This window comes from Oncorhynchus mykiss, chromosome 10, assembly GCF_013265735.2.
Source record: "Oncorhynchus mykiss isolate Arlee chromosome 10, USDA_OmykA_1.1, whole genome shotgun sequence".
In the NCBI taxonomy this organism is placed as follows: Eukaryota; Metazoa; Chordata; class Actinopteri; order Salmoniformes; family Salmonidae; genus Oncorhynchus; species Oncorhynchus mykiss.
Genome location: NC_048574.1, coordinates 65180384 through 65196001, shown reverse-complemented (window position 1 = coordinate 65196001; position 15618 = coordinate 65180384). Strand labels below are relative to the sequence as shown.

General features: G+C 44.4%; 1 protein-coding gene across 1 annotated transcript in view; it reads right to left on the bottom strand.

Moving 5' to 3' along the window:
• Positions 1 to 12600, bottom strand: part of LOC110534482 (vascular endothelial growth factor C) — a 51956-nt gene extending 39356 nt beyond the window's left edge. The window contains exon 1 of the mRNA XM_021619353.2: positions 11855 to 12600. Coding sequence (XP_021475028.2) covers positions 11855 to 11983 — 129 coding nt within the window. The 5' untranslated portion in view covers positions 11984 to 12600. The remainder of the gene's footprint in view (positions 1 to 11854) is intronic.
• Between the last annotated feature and the right edge of the window lie 3018 nt (positions 12601 to 15618).

Genomic DNA, 15618 nt, shown 5'->3' with positions numbered 1-15618 from the left:
TTATTGGTTGAATTCCATTTCGAAAGTAATACTGCCACAATCAAGAGATACTATCTACTATGACCCTGGGTCTTCTCCAGTCGACCGGTAAATCTTTTCCCTCTGACTGCACCGTTCCTCTGTTTGAGGTCCAGGACATTTGAAATGAACCCTTTCTTTAAGCCGGCAGAGCTTAAAGGAAACCAGGCTAATAATGAATGGGGGATTTCTCCTCTCTCTGCACCTCTACCACCTTTGTGCACTTCCAAATGGCAAGTCCGTATGTTGGCGGTATGAATAAAACCGCCAATCACCTCGGTTCTGTAGGGCTGCATTTAAAGGCGCGTGCACAAAGTCAACGCAGAGAGGCCAAGAGTTTAGGAGGAGAGGCTACGAGGTTAAAGTCCACATCTCCTCCACATCTCATTCTCCTTCCCTCTCTAGGCTCTCTCTTTTCTAATTAAACTTCAGCTGATGGATGCTCTTCTACGCTACTGTTTGAGAAGTGGTAAAACACATGTATGGGATTAGATGTACTTCCATATGTGAACAGAACAGGCTGAACAGGGAAGAGAAGAAATGAGACGGGCTGAAAACTGGTGCAGTTATGAAAGGCAGATCTCGTCACCTGCTATTGATGTTTTCCGGGACCATTGTGGTCTCTGTAGTCTAGTGTGGTCTCTGTAGACTATTGTGGTCTCTGTCGACTAATCAAATCAAATGTGTATTATTCACATGCGCAGAAGTAATTAAAGAGCAGCAGTAAAAAATAGCAATATATACAGGGGGGTGCCGGTACAGAGTCAATGTGTGGGGGCACCGGATAGTTGAGGTAGTATGTACATGTAGGGAGTGTTAATTAAATGACAATACATAGATGACAACAGAGAGTGGCAGTGTTGTGGGGGACGGGGGGGGGGGGGGGGGGGGGGGGGGGGGGGGGAGTTGGCAATGCGAATAGTCTGGGTAGCCATTTGACTAGATGTTCAGCAGTCTTATGGCTTGGGGGTAGAAGCTGTTTAGAAGCCTCTTGGATCTAGACTTGGCGCTCCGGTACCACTTGCCATGTGGTAGCAAGGAGAACAGTCTATGACTAGGATGGCTGGAGTCTTTGACAATTTTTAGGGCCTTCCTATGACACCGCCTGGTATAGAGGTCCTAGATGGCAGGAAGCTTGGCCCCAATGATGTACTGGGCCGTTTGCACTACTCTCTGTAGTGCCTTGCGGTCGGAGGCCGAGCAGTTGCCATTCCAGGCAGTAATGCAACCAGTCAGGTTGCTTTCGATGGTGCAGCTGTAGAACATTTTGAGGATCTGAGGACCCATGCCAAATCTTTTTAGTCTCTTGAGGGAGAATAGGTTTTGTCGTGCCCGCTTCATCACTGTCATGGTGTGCTTGGACCATGTTAGTTTGTTGGTGATGTGGACACCAAGGAACTTGAAGCTCTCAACCTGCTCCAATGCAGCCCCATCGATTAGAATGGTTGACGTGCTCGGTCCTCTTTTTCCTGGAGTCCACAATCATCTTTGTCTTGATCACGTTGAGGGAGAGGTTGTTGTCCTGGCACCACACGGCCAGGTCTCTGAACTCCTCCCTATAGGCTGTCTCGTTGTTGTCGGTGATCAGGCCTACCACTGCTGTGTCATCGGCAAATGTAATGATGGTGATGGAGTTGTGCCAAGCCATGTAGTTATGAGTGAACAGGGAATACAGGAGGGGGCTGAGCACGCACCCCTGAGGGGCCCCTGTGTTGAGGATCAGTGTGGCAGATGTGTTGTTACCTACCCTTACCACCTGGGGGCGGCCCGTCAGGAAGTCCAGGATCCAGTTGCAGAGGGAGGTGTTTAGTCCCAGGGTCCTTAGCTTATTGATGAGCTTTGAGGGGACTATGGTGTTGAACGCTGAGCTGTAGTCAATGAATAGCATTCTCACATATGTGTTCCTTTTGTCTAGGTGGGAAAGAGCAGTGTGGAGTGCTATAGAGACTGCATCATCTGTGGATCTGTTGGGTCAGTATGCACATTAGAGTGGGTCTATTGTTTCTAGGATGATGGTGTTGATGTGAGCCATGACCAGCCTTTCAAAGCACTTCATGGCTACAGATGTGAGTGCTATGGGTCGGTATTCATTTAGGCAGGTTACCTTAGTGTTCGTGGGCACAGGCACTATGGTGGTCTGCTTGAAACATGTTTGTATTACAGACTCAGACAGGGAGAAGTTGAAAATGTCAGTGAAGACACTTGCTAGTTGGTCAGCGCATGCTCGCAGTACACGTCCTGGTAATCCATCTGGCACTGCGGCCTTGTGAATGTTGACCTGTCTAAAGGTCTTACTCACATCGGCTGCGGAGAGCGTGATCACACGGTCTTCCAGAACAGCTGGTGCTCTCATGCATGTTCCAGTGTTATTTGCCTTGAAGCGAGCATAAAAGTAGTTTAGCTCGTCCAGTAGGCTCGTGTCACTGGGCAGCTCTTGGCTGTGCTTCCCTTTGTAGTCTGTAATGGTTTGCAGGCCCTGCCACATCCGACGAGCGTCAGAGCCTGTGTATTACGACTCGATCTTAGTCCTGTATTTACGCTTTGCCTGTTTGATGTTTCATCAGAGGGCATAGCGGGTTTTCTATAAGCTTCCGGGTTAGAGTCCTGCTCCTAGAAAGCAGCAGCTCTAGCCTTTAGCTCAGTGCGGATGTTGCCTGTAATCCATGGCTTCTGGTTGGGGTATGTATGTACGGTCACTGTGGTGACTACGTCATTGATGCACTTATTGATGAAGTCAATGACAGATGTGGTGTACTCCTCAATGCCATTGGAGGAATCCTGGAAAATATTCCAGTCTGTGCTAGCAAAACAGTCCTGTAGCTTATCAACTGCTTCATCTGACCACTTTTTTATTGATCTAGGTACTGGTGCTTCCTGCTTTCATTTTTGCTTGTAAGCAGGAATCAGGAGTATGGAATTATGGTCAGATTTGCCGAATGGAGGGTGAGGGAGAGCATTGTATGTGTCTCTGTGTGTGGAGTATAGGTGGTCCAGAGTTCTTTTCCCTCTGGTTGCACATTTAACATGCTGATAGAAATTTGGTAAAACTGATTTAAGTTTCCCTGCATTAAAGGCCCCGGCTACTAGGAGCTCCGCCTCTGGGTGAGCGTTTTCTTGTTTGCTTATGGCGAAATACAACTAATTCAATGCTATCTTAGTGCCCGCCTAAGACTGTGGTGTTAAGTAAACAGCTACAAGGAATATAGATGAAAACTCTCTCGGTAGGTAATGTGGTCTGCAGCTTATCATTAGATACTCTACCTCAGGCTAGCAATAGCTCAAGACTTCCTTAGATTTTGTGCACCAGCTGTTGTTTACAAAAATACATAGCCCGCCGCCCCTTGTCTTACCAGACGCCGCTGTTCTATCCTGCCGGTACATCGTATAACCAGCCAGCTATATGTTGATATTGTCGTCGTTCAGCCATGACTCCGTGAAGCACAAAATGTTACAGTTTGTAATGTCCCGTTGGTAGTTTAATCTTCCCAATAACTCATCCGTTTTATTGTCCAAAGATTGCATGTTTGCAAGCAGAACTGACGAGAGTGGGGGTTTATTCGATTGCCTCTGGCCTCTCTTTCTCCGCCTCTTCTTCACGCAGATCACTGGGGTCGGGGCCTGTTCCCGAGTGAGCCGTATATCCTCCGTCAGAGTAGTGAAAGAGAAAAAGGATTCTGCTAGTCCGTGGTGAGTAATCGCAGTCCTTATGTCTAGAAGCTATTTCCGGTCATAAGAGACGGTAGCGGCAGCATTATGTACATTATGTACAAAAATAGTACAAAAATAAGTTACAAACAACGCAGATAAATGAACAAAAAAACACAATCGGTTGGGGGCACGTACAACGTTTGCCTTCTGCTCCGGCTACATCTTACTAGCGTGGTCTCTGTAGAGTTGCGCGGTCTCTGTAGAGTTGCGCGGTCTCTGTAGACTAGCGTGGTCTCTGTAGACTTGCGCGGTCTCTGTAGACCAGCGTGGTCTCTGTAGACTATCGCAGTCTCTGTAGACTATCGCGGTCTCTGTAGACTAGCGCAGTCTCTGTAGACTAGCGCGGTCTCTGTAGACTAGCGCGGTCTCTGTAGACTAGTGTGGTCTCTGTAGACTAGCGTGGTCTCTGTAGACTAGTGCGGTCTCTGTAGACCAGCGTAGTCTCTGTAGACTTGTGCGGTCTCTGTAGACTATTGTGGTCAGTGTAGACTAGCGTGGTCTCTGTAGACTTCTGCGGTCTCTGTAGACTAGCGCGGTCTCTGTAGACTAGCGTGGTCTCTGTAGACTTGTGCGGTCTCTGTAGACTATTGTGGTCAGTGTAGACTAGCGTGGTCTCTGTAGACTAGCGTGGTCTCTGTAGACTAGTGTGGTCTCTGTAGACTTGCGTGGTCTCTGTAGACTAGCATGGTCTCTGTACACTAGCGTTGTCTCTCATCTTAGCTGTTGTGATTCTGTTAGAATTTGTCTCCCATATGAAATTGGTCCCATTTGTCCAGCTTTGAAATGCTGCATAATATGTAATATCTCGTTCCAGAAGATATTCTCAAACACTAAGATGTTATCATAGCAAAATTGCTTAAAATCAAGGACCATGACCATGTCTAGCACACATTTCTGACTACAGAGAGTTGGATCTGATTATCTAATCACCACAGAAAAACAAACTGGGCACCTTTCACGTTCTCTTTAATCTGCTTTCATTTTCCTAGTCAGAAAAGACCTGTTGTTGAGAGGCAGGATCAGCATAACAATGAGAAACAGGTTAAATGTTAACACCTGAAGAGCTCAGGAGCACCGCTTTATACAATGTCTGCTACCAACAAGTAGCCTGAGCTGAGCCTGTTCACGATGCATTCTAACCTCATTGACCCCCATTCAATCTCCCCACTGCACAAAATGGGAGTTGGGAGTCTTGTATATCCTTTGTGAGTCTAATCCAACTCTTTACTCTTCAGTCTGAAGATGTTAGGTATACTAGGAACGTCAAGCGTTCAGCCTGCTGCACTGACTCTACGGACGCTCCAGTCTACAGCGCCTGGTTCAATTGTGCTTAGGAACATTTTTTTAAGTATCTCTAAATGGTTCAGCTCGTGATAAATATTTGGAATTATTGTAAAAATCTGTGTTTGCTTCATTTACTATAATAAATGTCCTATTTTGCCATATCTAATTAATCATTAAGAGTCTATTGACACACACCTACATCAATCTAGGTAACATAATACAGAAATCCCCATCAAAATGTGTCTTTTTAAGCTACAGGCTCAATTCACTGAACGTGTAAAAAATGAGGAACACCTGCTGTTTCCATGAGATAGACTGACAAGGTGAATCCCTATTTGATGTCACTTGTTAAATCCACTTCAATCAGTGTAGATGTAGGGGAGGAGACCTGTTAAAGAAGGATTTTTACTTTCCCTTGAGACAATTGAGACATGGATTGTGTATGTGTGCCATTCAGAGGATGAATGGGCAAGACAAAAGATTTAAGTGCCTTTGAAAAGGGTATGGTAGTAGGTGCCAGGCGTACCGGTTTGTGTTAAGAGCTGCAACGCTGCTGTGTTTTTCCCTCTCAACAGTTTCCTGTGTGTACCAAGAATGGTCCACCACCCAAAGGACATCCAGCCAACTTGACACAACTGTGGGAAGCATTGGAGTCAACATGGGCCAGCATCCCTGTGGAACGCTTTTGACACCTTGTAGAGTCCATGCAACTCAATATTAGGAAGGTGTTCTTAATGTTTTGTACATTCAGTATGTATATATTTAATATTTATTTGACCTTCATTTAACTGGGCAAGTATAGCTTCTATTGCTGTGTTACTTTCTCTGTATTTCTCGTGTGTTTTCTTACTTTTTGTATCATTTCCTTAACATTATTTTCCCTCACCTTGATATTGATTTGCTGTGAAGTAGCTCGCAAGTAACCATTTCAGTGTACCGTTTACCACCTGCTGTCTCCTGTGCACGTGACAAATAAACGCTGAAGCTTTGCAGTGACAGGCGGTGTAGTATTATGGTAGGTGATAACATGCTAAAAGGTCCATATTTATACTGACACTCTCTAGCCCGGGTTTGTTGTTTTTGTGTTCTGAGAGATTTTGCGTTTATTAGTTAAAGCATTCATCCAAATAGGTTGTGAAAAGAATGGAACGGTCCTTGGCGGTTCAGTACCTCCATTATTATGGGATGTTCTGGTCTTTGTCAAACATGGTACAGGAAACATGGGGGAAGAGGCAGATTAGTGAATTACTATTTGCCCTGATAGGATTACACCTGTACGCAGTGACAGCCCCTGTCAGTAACCCCACGAAAGCAGATGTTCGATGTTAGGAAGAAATGAGACTTGCATAACATCACTGCTAGCTGGTGCTAACATCAAACAGCAAACACAAAGCAATTTGCTGTTTGTTTTTTTGTTGCACCAATTAGGCACCATATTTTTAGGGGGCACTTCAAGAGAAAATGCGTTCAGCCTTCATTAAATCATGAAACACTTGTTGCATCATCTTAACAATATGAATTAAGCATTGTTTGGTCACATTACACCCTAAGCACCTGGCACTGCGGCTACCGTTCATTTCCAGCTCACGTGAGCTGAACTAAAGGGTCTCCACTGCAGATAAATGTGTTTTGAAAACGTCCAGAACTTCTTCTGAGGACCGTGAACTAATTTGGCCTCTTCTTGACTGCACTGTTTCCAGGAAGTTGGTGAGGTGAGGGCAAGAGAGTGTCAGAGAGGCACCATTAGTTGTCCTGAAGGACCATGGGAATACATTCTTCTCTCTGTTCTCAGCTTTACATTAACCAGACAGAGTTAGCACACAGCTATACATCTGACAGTGATGTTGATCCTAGCTTACAGCTCTAGTTTTGTTATGAGCTACCACCTGCTGGCTGCTGTGTGAGGGAGCTGGAGGGTTCAGTAGCAGACATGCAGACAGTACTGGTAGTCAAAGGCTTCCTACTGTGCTACTGTCACAGACATATGGACACACTGAGGATTCAACTGAGGATCATTGACTGCTTGTTGTTCATAAGGTTCACCATACGGCCTGGGTTTACGAGGGGGTCGTTAGTGGCGCTTTAGTAGCACAGACTGAATGAGGCAGAAAGAGAGAGAGAAGAGAGAGGCGGAAAGATGGCATGAGAAGCAACTGAGAGAGAGAGAGAGAGAGAGAGAGAGAGAGAGAGAGAGAGAGAGAGAGAGCGAGAGAATAACGTGTTTGTGTGGGAGAGAGAGGGAGAGAGTGAGAGCATTGTACTCCTGGGTGGGTACAGGCATGTATACATTAAGGCGTCTAAGCATTAACTCAATTGTTAAAGCAACATCAACATCCTCTAAAGAAAAATGCCTTGTATATACTGTATGTGTTTATATGTTTGTCCTCTTATTGTATTCCAGTGCTTGGGACTCCTATATACTCCACTGAACCTTTGACATGGTTTTTCCCTCTTCATTTTGGCAGGCACTCAAATACTTGCCATTGTAGACAATTCATAACCACATTGAAATGGTTAGTTTGTCCATAAAAGTGACAGCTCTCTTGTAATACTGACTTCAATTGCAACAGTGTCCTAACTCAAAGGACGGCTGAACTTTGACCCTCTCTCCCTTTGCCTAAGCCACATACAAACCCTACGGTATGTCACCGACTCATCTAGCTCCTATTTGATACTCTGACCCGGTGTTCTTTCTTGGTGAAAACGGATAAAGTGCTGAAAGTGATATCCAGTCGTAAGACCAGGAGTTGGGACAGGTGGGTTGTGTAACAGAGATAACCTAGAGATTACGTCGAGCTGAGGAAAGCAGCTGTGAGGTAATCTCTTCCACCTGGGTTCTAACTGTTGGGCTTACGAGAACAACGGATTACTTCACACACTACACCGACTGTCATGGAGAAGACAGGAAACAGCCTTTAACCCCTACTCCCTACCTAGTCTCTTCACATAGTATACTGACTGTCATGGAGAAGACAGGAAACAGCCTTTAACCCCTACTCCCTACCTAGTCTCTTCACATAGTATACTGACTGTCATGGAGAAGACAGGAAACAGCCTTTAACCCCTACTCCCTACCTAGTCTCTTCACATAGTATACTGACTGTCATGGAGAAGACAGGAAACAGCCTTTAACCCCTACTCCCTACCTAGTCTCTTCACATACTACACTGACTGTCATGGAGAAGACAGGAAACAGCCTTTAACCCCTACTCCCTACCTAGTCTCTTCACATAGTATACTGACTGTCATGGAGAAGACAGGAAACAGCCTTTAACCCCTACTCCCTACCTAGTCTCTTGAGTGTATCTGGGAGGACTGGCTAGTGGTCTTTTGTAGTTCAGTTGGTAGAGCATGGTGTTTGTAACGCCAGGGTAGTGGATTCGACACCCCGGACCACCCAAACATGAAATGTATGCAAACAAGTTGCTTCGGATAAAATTGTCTGCTACATGCCATATTATAGGTGTAAGAAATATGGTGAAAATCACATCTACTCTACTAGAAGATGAGGTGGAGCTACAACCATATTGATTGCACGTATAGCCCCTTCTGCCACATCTACATGAAGTGCTCTAGGGGGTAAAGGTTGGGTTAGGGGTTGTCTCTATACAGGGGGTACTGGCCTAGGGGGTAAAGGTTGGGTTAGGGGTTGTCTCTATACAGGGGGTACTGGCCTAGGGGGTAAAGGTTGGGTTAGGGGTTGTCTCTATACAGGGGGTACTGGCCTAGGGGGTAAAGGTTGGGTTAGGGGTTGTCTCTACAGGGGGTACTGGCCTAGGGGGTAAAGGTTGGGTTAGGGGTTGTCTCTATACAGGGGGTACTGGCCTAGGGGGTAAAGGTTGGGTTAGGGGTTGTCTCTATACAGGGGGTACTGGCCTAGGGGGTAAAGGTTGGGTTAGGGGTTGTCTCTATACAGGGGGTACTGGCCTGTGGGGTAAAGGTTGGGTTAGAGGTTGTCTCTACAGGGGGTACTGGCCTAGGGGGTAAATGTTGGGCTAGGAGCTAGGGGATTTCTCTATACAGGGGGTACTGGCCTAGGGGGTAAATGTTGGGCTAAGAGCTAGGGGATGTCTCTATACAGGGGCCCTATCTTACAATGCCCAGAGGGATTCCCCTTAACAACACAGTGGGAAGCTAGGCTAAGTGCTAAGTCCAGGTCAGGTCCATTGTCTTAGGGAGCAGTAGGTAATGGACCCTATCCCACAGCCACTCTCTGACACTCCAGGTCTGTACGCTTCATCGCCTCAGGAGTTTTTCACCCTGCATTCTTCACCAACTGTAACACAAACACCCAGGCCTCCTGTACTTACACTACCAAGAGCCCCCCTTACAGAGGTGTGTGCGTGTGTGCGTGTGTGCGTGTGTGATAAAGCAATCAGTCACAAAGCAATCAATGTTTCAACATGAAATAGCTCCAGACCAATTATCCAGACCAGACTATTGAGACAGACCCACCGGCATGCACAAAGGTCTATGCTACGGTTGGGTTGAGGTCTGATCCAAACCTCAAGGTGACCACAAATTACAGCCGCCCCTCTTATCCCTAACAGCACCTACCCTACTCCTATTCACCTCCCATGGGCGTACCCCTTCTCAACCCTCTCAACCCAGCCCTGTTCTACTCTCCAGCCCCATTAGAACAGCCATTCATCCTCAGTACTCTTTCGAAGTGGATGTCTCACTTCGACGTGTGTGTGTATGTGTGTGTGTGTGTGTGTGTGTGTGTGTGTGTGTGTGTGTGTGTGTGTGTGTGTGTGTGTGAACCCAACACTGATTGATGCATCCAAATGACCTCTAGTTGTAGGTGAGTTATAGTGTAGTTACAGTACTGAAGAGGTAGACACACTGAACCTGCACAGGATGTGTTTCTTACTATGAAATCACACATGGTCTGGGTTCCAGTGTAGTTATTGGACAAATATTCACCGCTGTATCCTAACCATAGTCATCGTAGGATAAATACCTCCCACTTGCATTTAAAAAAAAGTAAGGTTGAACATGTTGTCCTTGAATTCCGATGAAATTTATCTTAATTACTTTTAATTTAATAACGACTCCAGGGGGTTAACATAACTGTGATTACATACACCTAAACACACACACACACACACACACACACACACACTCAGACCAATCACACCAGTCCCTATGGGAGGTGTTTAATGTTTTCATTAGATTTTATAAATGTATGGCATATGAGGTCATTTATTTACACAGTGAATTTCATAAGCCATTATGATACTACTTAATATCAGAGGTAGGTACTGGAAGTGAAACTATCCAGATAGGAAATCTTGTTTTTTCAGGTCATACAGATGTATTACTGTAAATAATCTTTATGAGCCAATGGGAGTACATAACAAGATCATTACTGAATACACACACACACACACACACACACACAGAGAGAGAGAGAGAGAGAGAGAGAGAGAAAGGAGAAGAGAGTTTAAGAATGTGAACCTGTGTTTTCAGTGCATCATCAACAGCTGCAGGCTCATTTGAGACACTAAAAGTCAACTAGTAGCAGTGTTAATCCCTCCAACTAAGTGTCATATTATAGGATCAAATAGCCACGTGTTTAAGATTATCCCTGTCTCCTTATCTCCTACTGCTACTGAGGAACACACACACACACTGAGTAACACACACACATACACACACTGAGGGACACACACCAAGGCACACACATACACACACACACTGAGGAACACACACACCTACACACACTGAGGAACACACACACATACACACACTGAGGAACACACACACATACACACACTGAGGAACACACACACATACACACACTGAGGAACACATACACATACACACACTGAGGAACACACACACATACACACACTGAGGGACACACACCAAGGCACACACATACACACACACACTGAGGAACACACGCCAAGGTACGCACACGCACACACACACACACACAGACACACACACACACACACACACACACACACACACACACACACACACACACTGAAGCACACACACACACTGAGGAACACACACACATACACACACTGAGGGACACACACCAAGGCACACACATACACACACACACACTGAGGAACACACGCCAAGGTACGCACACACACACACGCACACACACATACACACACACACTGAAGCACACACACACACACACACACACACACACACTGAGGCACACACACTGAGGCTCACACACACACTGAGGCACACACGGAGGCACACACACACAAACACTGAGGCACACACACACACACAGTGACACCTGCCTCCACCCCCCTTTCTTCTGCTAATTTGAAAGTGCTCTTCTTTAATCTCCTTTTCATCCTTTCACTGTGAGGAATTCTCACTGCTCTCTCGCTCCCTCTCATCCATGATAGCTGACTCCCCCCCTCCCCTCCCCCTCAGCTGTGAGAGGGAACATACTGGAGATAAATATTATCCTGTCTATGATTTCATTAATTGAAAAGGTATATGCTTAGTAAATCAAATTCCATGTATTTCGAGCCTTTTCCCCATTTCCTCATTAAAAGTTCAGATTAAAGGACCTCCTGTTGATGTGCCCCCTTGTTTCAGTGATGTCTATGTTCACTACATGCTGTACGGTAGTGAATGTTCAGTAACTTACATCATCACCAATTTATTATGACTTGCATTATGGCTTGACTTATTATGTCAAATATTATGACTTGCATACCCTCCACTCCTTCCCTCATTCCCCAATATAATGTTAAAGTGTGTTTGAATATCAATTGAATAATTTACAATGGATAATAGTAATGCATAAAGTAATGTGAATAGCATGCGTTAAATAGAACACTTGTATCCAAATACATACCGGTGCATCCCCTTGATCCTGATCATAATCATAATAGTCATGACTGAATTCATGACTCGATTCACTGGCTAGATTTGCGTAGAGAATCGCTGAATTGGCAAGGAGAACAGATATTCCAAATAAGTGCATTTTAGATGTCTTTATCCGGAGCAAAAAAACGTACTCCTTATTTATTGACCTCTTTTGGTCAAGCGCTCTTTCTCGATTTATTTTTCCTCAAAAGAAAATTAATAGCGCATCAGATATCCGAATGTTCGTGAGACCACTGTCATAGAAATGATGGAGACAGGTAAATAAGGCCGTTATTTTCTCCGTGAAACGAAAGCTGCTGGAGAGCTTTCTGCGTCAAACTTCTGTGTCGGCGGCGGCATCCATCCAGCGAGCAGATGAGAGTTTGGGGAGCATGAACGTCCTCGGAGCAGAGAATGGCATGTTTAATGCAATTTCACGGTGTCACTAGATTTTCCTCCTCCCCCTGCATGCGTTTTTTCTTTCCAGCAGCTCAGTCTGTTTCTCCACCGAATAGCTGCAATTTACTACTAGAAACATGAGTTAGGACACGCGCACCTTCTCTTGGAGACGAATCTCTTGTGGACTCAACATGCAGAGTTAAATGTCCTTGCTGTATTTCAATGGTTGTACACTGACTGTACTGCATATGTATATAGCAGAACTATGCTTAAAATCGCCATGAGTCAACACTTTTACCAATTATCAAACCCCAAGGATACGATTCATTTCCCTGTATTGCCATCATTACAAACTTTTGCAAGGTGCATTCTGTGGCCGCTACTAATGATTTACATATTTTATTTAACCTATAACAATCAATTTCATAATGCAAGTGGGGTTTTATAATCTCAAGCCTGACATATTAAGTATATAATATATTTACGAGTTATTTATGTAATCCACGCCACGGGGCACTGCCATATGTCTTAGGCTTTATACTTCATTTAACCAGATTTGTGTGGGTTCGGTGTGGGAATTTAGAACGAAATAATTTACAGAAACGCTGCCCAACATGAGTATAGCGTCATCAGCGTGAGAGAGAGAACTTGTGTGTGTGTGTAATATTTACTGTTCACTTTTTATTGTTTTTTTTTCTCCACTTTTGTTTAGAAATTTCACTTGCTTTGGCAATGTAAACATATGTTTACCATGCCAATAAAGCCACTTGAATTGCAATTGAATAGACAGAGAGAGAGAGAGAGAGAGAGAGAGAGAGAGAGAGATCAGCGCAGTTTGGAGTGCTCTGCTCTGCAGAGTCTCTCTACTCAAATTCATTGAGGGCTCTTATAATACTTTGAGATGCAAGCCACACTGAAGGATTTCCAACCCCCTTTACAGTCTTGTAAGTGGCCCCTCTTCACTTAGCTAGAGAATCTCAAATAGTTTTCATGGATTCGTTAAACACACACTGTTAAACTGTATTGTATTATGCTAGCCGCTTAGTTAAAGTTTGTTCCATCTACATCAATTGAGGATGATATATTTAATATACGGTTTATGGGATGTAAACCATTATAATACAAGTTAGTCACATGGTGGCGTCTTTTTAGGTGCTGCTGTGTTTTCATGTTCGCTGTGTTTTATGTTTCTGTTTTGGTGTGTGATCACCAAGGATAAGGATTTGCTAAACGTTTGCTTTGTTGTGGCTAGGTGGCTAACGCTAACGTTAGCTATGCTAGGGGTTAGGGTTAGGGGTTAAAGTTGGGGTTAGGGGAAGAGCTAGCTAACATGTTAAGTTGTTGCAAAGTAGCTAAAAAGTTGTAAGTATTTGCAAAGTTGCTAAAATGCTTAAGTTTAGGGTTAAGTTAAAAGGTTAAGGTTAGTGCCGAGGGAAGGGTTAGCTAACATGCTAAGTAGTTGCAAAGTAGCTACAAAGTATTAAATATTTGCAGTTTGTTTTTCTTTCCTTTTGATAGGTAATTTCATTATTAAACATGAGCTAAAATGCTAAAGTTGTCCATGATGATATTCGAACATGCAACCTTTGGGTTGCTAGACGTTGGGTGAGTTGGGTGAAGTTTCATCTAAAGTAGAAATTGAGTCATTATTGTATAATAGACATCAGACAGTGAATCAGTTGGCAATGGCCGACTGACACCTCAGGATGCTGGTAGATATGCCACATTCCCCACACTAGGATGAGGAGTATATCTATGTGCCATATCCACCAACAGCTGAATCATGCTGAGGTGGATAAACGGATTTTCTCCCCAAACCCTGTAGGCTGAACCATTGCGCCTTGAGTCCTAAACCTTAAGTCCTGTTATGAATGGCCCATGACTACAGAGGTTGCTGGTATTGCTGGGAGTGACTCAGGTCACGGGTAACATCAATTGTGTTACTACCACAAGCTGAAAGATTGTAGATAAAAGACTCAGCCACTAATTGTTAATCTGATATAGGATCTTGCTTTGGTTTTCATGTGTACCAAGAATTTGTAGGACGTAATGTAAAGTAAACCCGCATGTATTTGCAAATAGTGTTTCACATGTTGATTTCCCCTTTGGGATAGCTGTCAATATGGAGTCTATTCGCAGACATATCCAATGCCAGACTATTTCACAATCACTGTTTGGTTTAATGGTAGCACTGCTGCTGTGTACGTTAATACACTACCAGGCAACCATGCAGCTATACTGTTCTTATACCTGATCAGTAAAGGCCATAAATACGGTGTTCATATTAGGACAGCCTCGGGTAGAAGACGTTGGTGTCAGATACATGCGCATGTTCCTACCGATTCACGGTTGTCTGTATGACTCACAAAGTCAAAGTATGTGTCCCTCTGTAACCTTCCTGCATACTAAAGGTACCAGAAGTCTGTTTTAAGCTGTCATCTGAAGGAAGTCATTAACACTTATCGTGTTTTTGTGACTTCCTTATTGTTTGACGTACTTTGATAAACTGGAGGCCTCTTTATTACATTTTTTTGGCATCTCCTTTGTGTTTTGGGCCTGTGTGTTTATTTTCTTTGAAATAGCCAATCTCTTCCACCACGTCAACCACGGCAGTGGCCATCGTAGCGCCCATCGCTGTCGCAGAGTTCTGAGGTTAAATGCCTAGAAGGCTTGAAGGAACGGAGAGCTGGGAAATGTTCACTGACCTATAACGGCGGACCTCTAAGCTCAGTGTCATTTAAAGAGGTGGCACCGGATCAACTTCCTGTCAGAATATCTGAACAGCAACACAAAAAGATGTCAACATGGATTAAACTGAGCAGCAAACTCAATTTAAATCTGAAAGGGGTTTAAATTATTTGAAGTCAAATCCGTCCTCTCCAACAATGTTCTCGCTCCGTCTGGCTTTGTCGTCTAGTTTGACAATAATTGCCTGCTTCTGACAATGTAGGCTGCTACTCTTTCCACTCGTTACTTAGACAACCTGCTGTGAACCACTCGTTAATTGTGTGTTGGTTGAGCGTCATATTTACCACTTCGACAAGTCAATGCATGTAGATGTGGAACTCTCAGTGTGTAGATTTGTCCGCCATTACCCATTTAAAACCCTTTGTTGACATTGTTCATTGTCCAACTTGATTTTCTCACACGTGGTAAAAGTTCCCCTCTTAGCTAAACATTACAATGGACACATCTCTCATCCATGAAGACTTGTCTTCCTTTTCTTCACCCTCTCCTCTGATTGGTCTATACTGACAGGGAGCGTCGCAGTCGCACCTTTTGACACACGAAACCACCGTGAGGGATGGCACTTTGACCTTTCACGTGTCGTTAAACATAAGCACTCCATAAGAC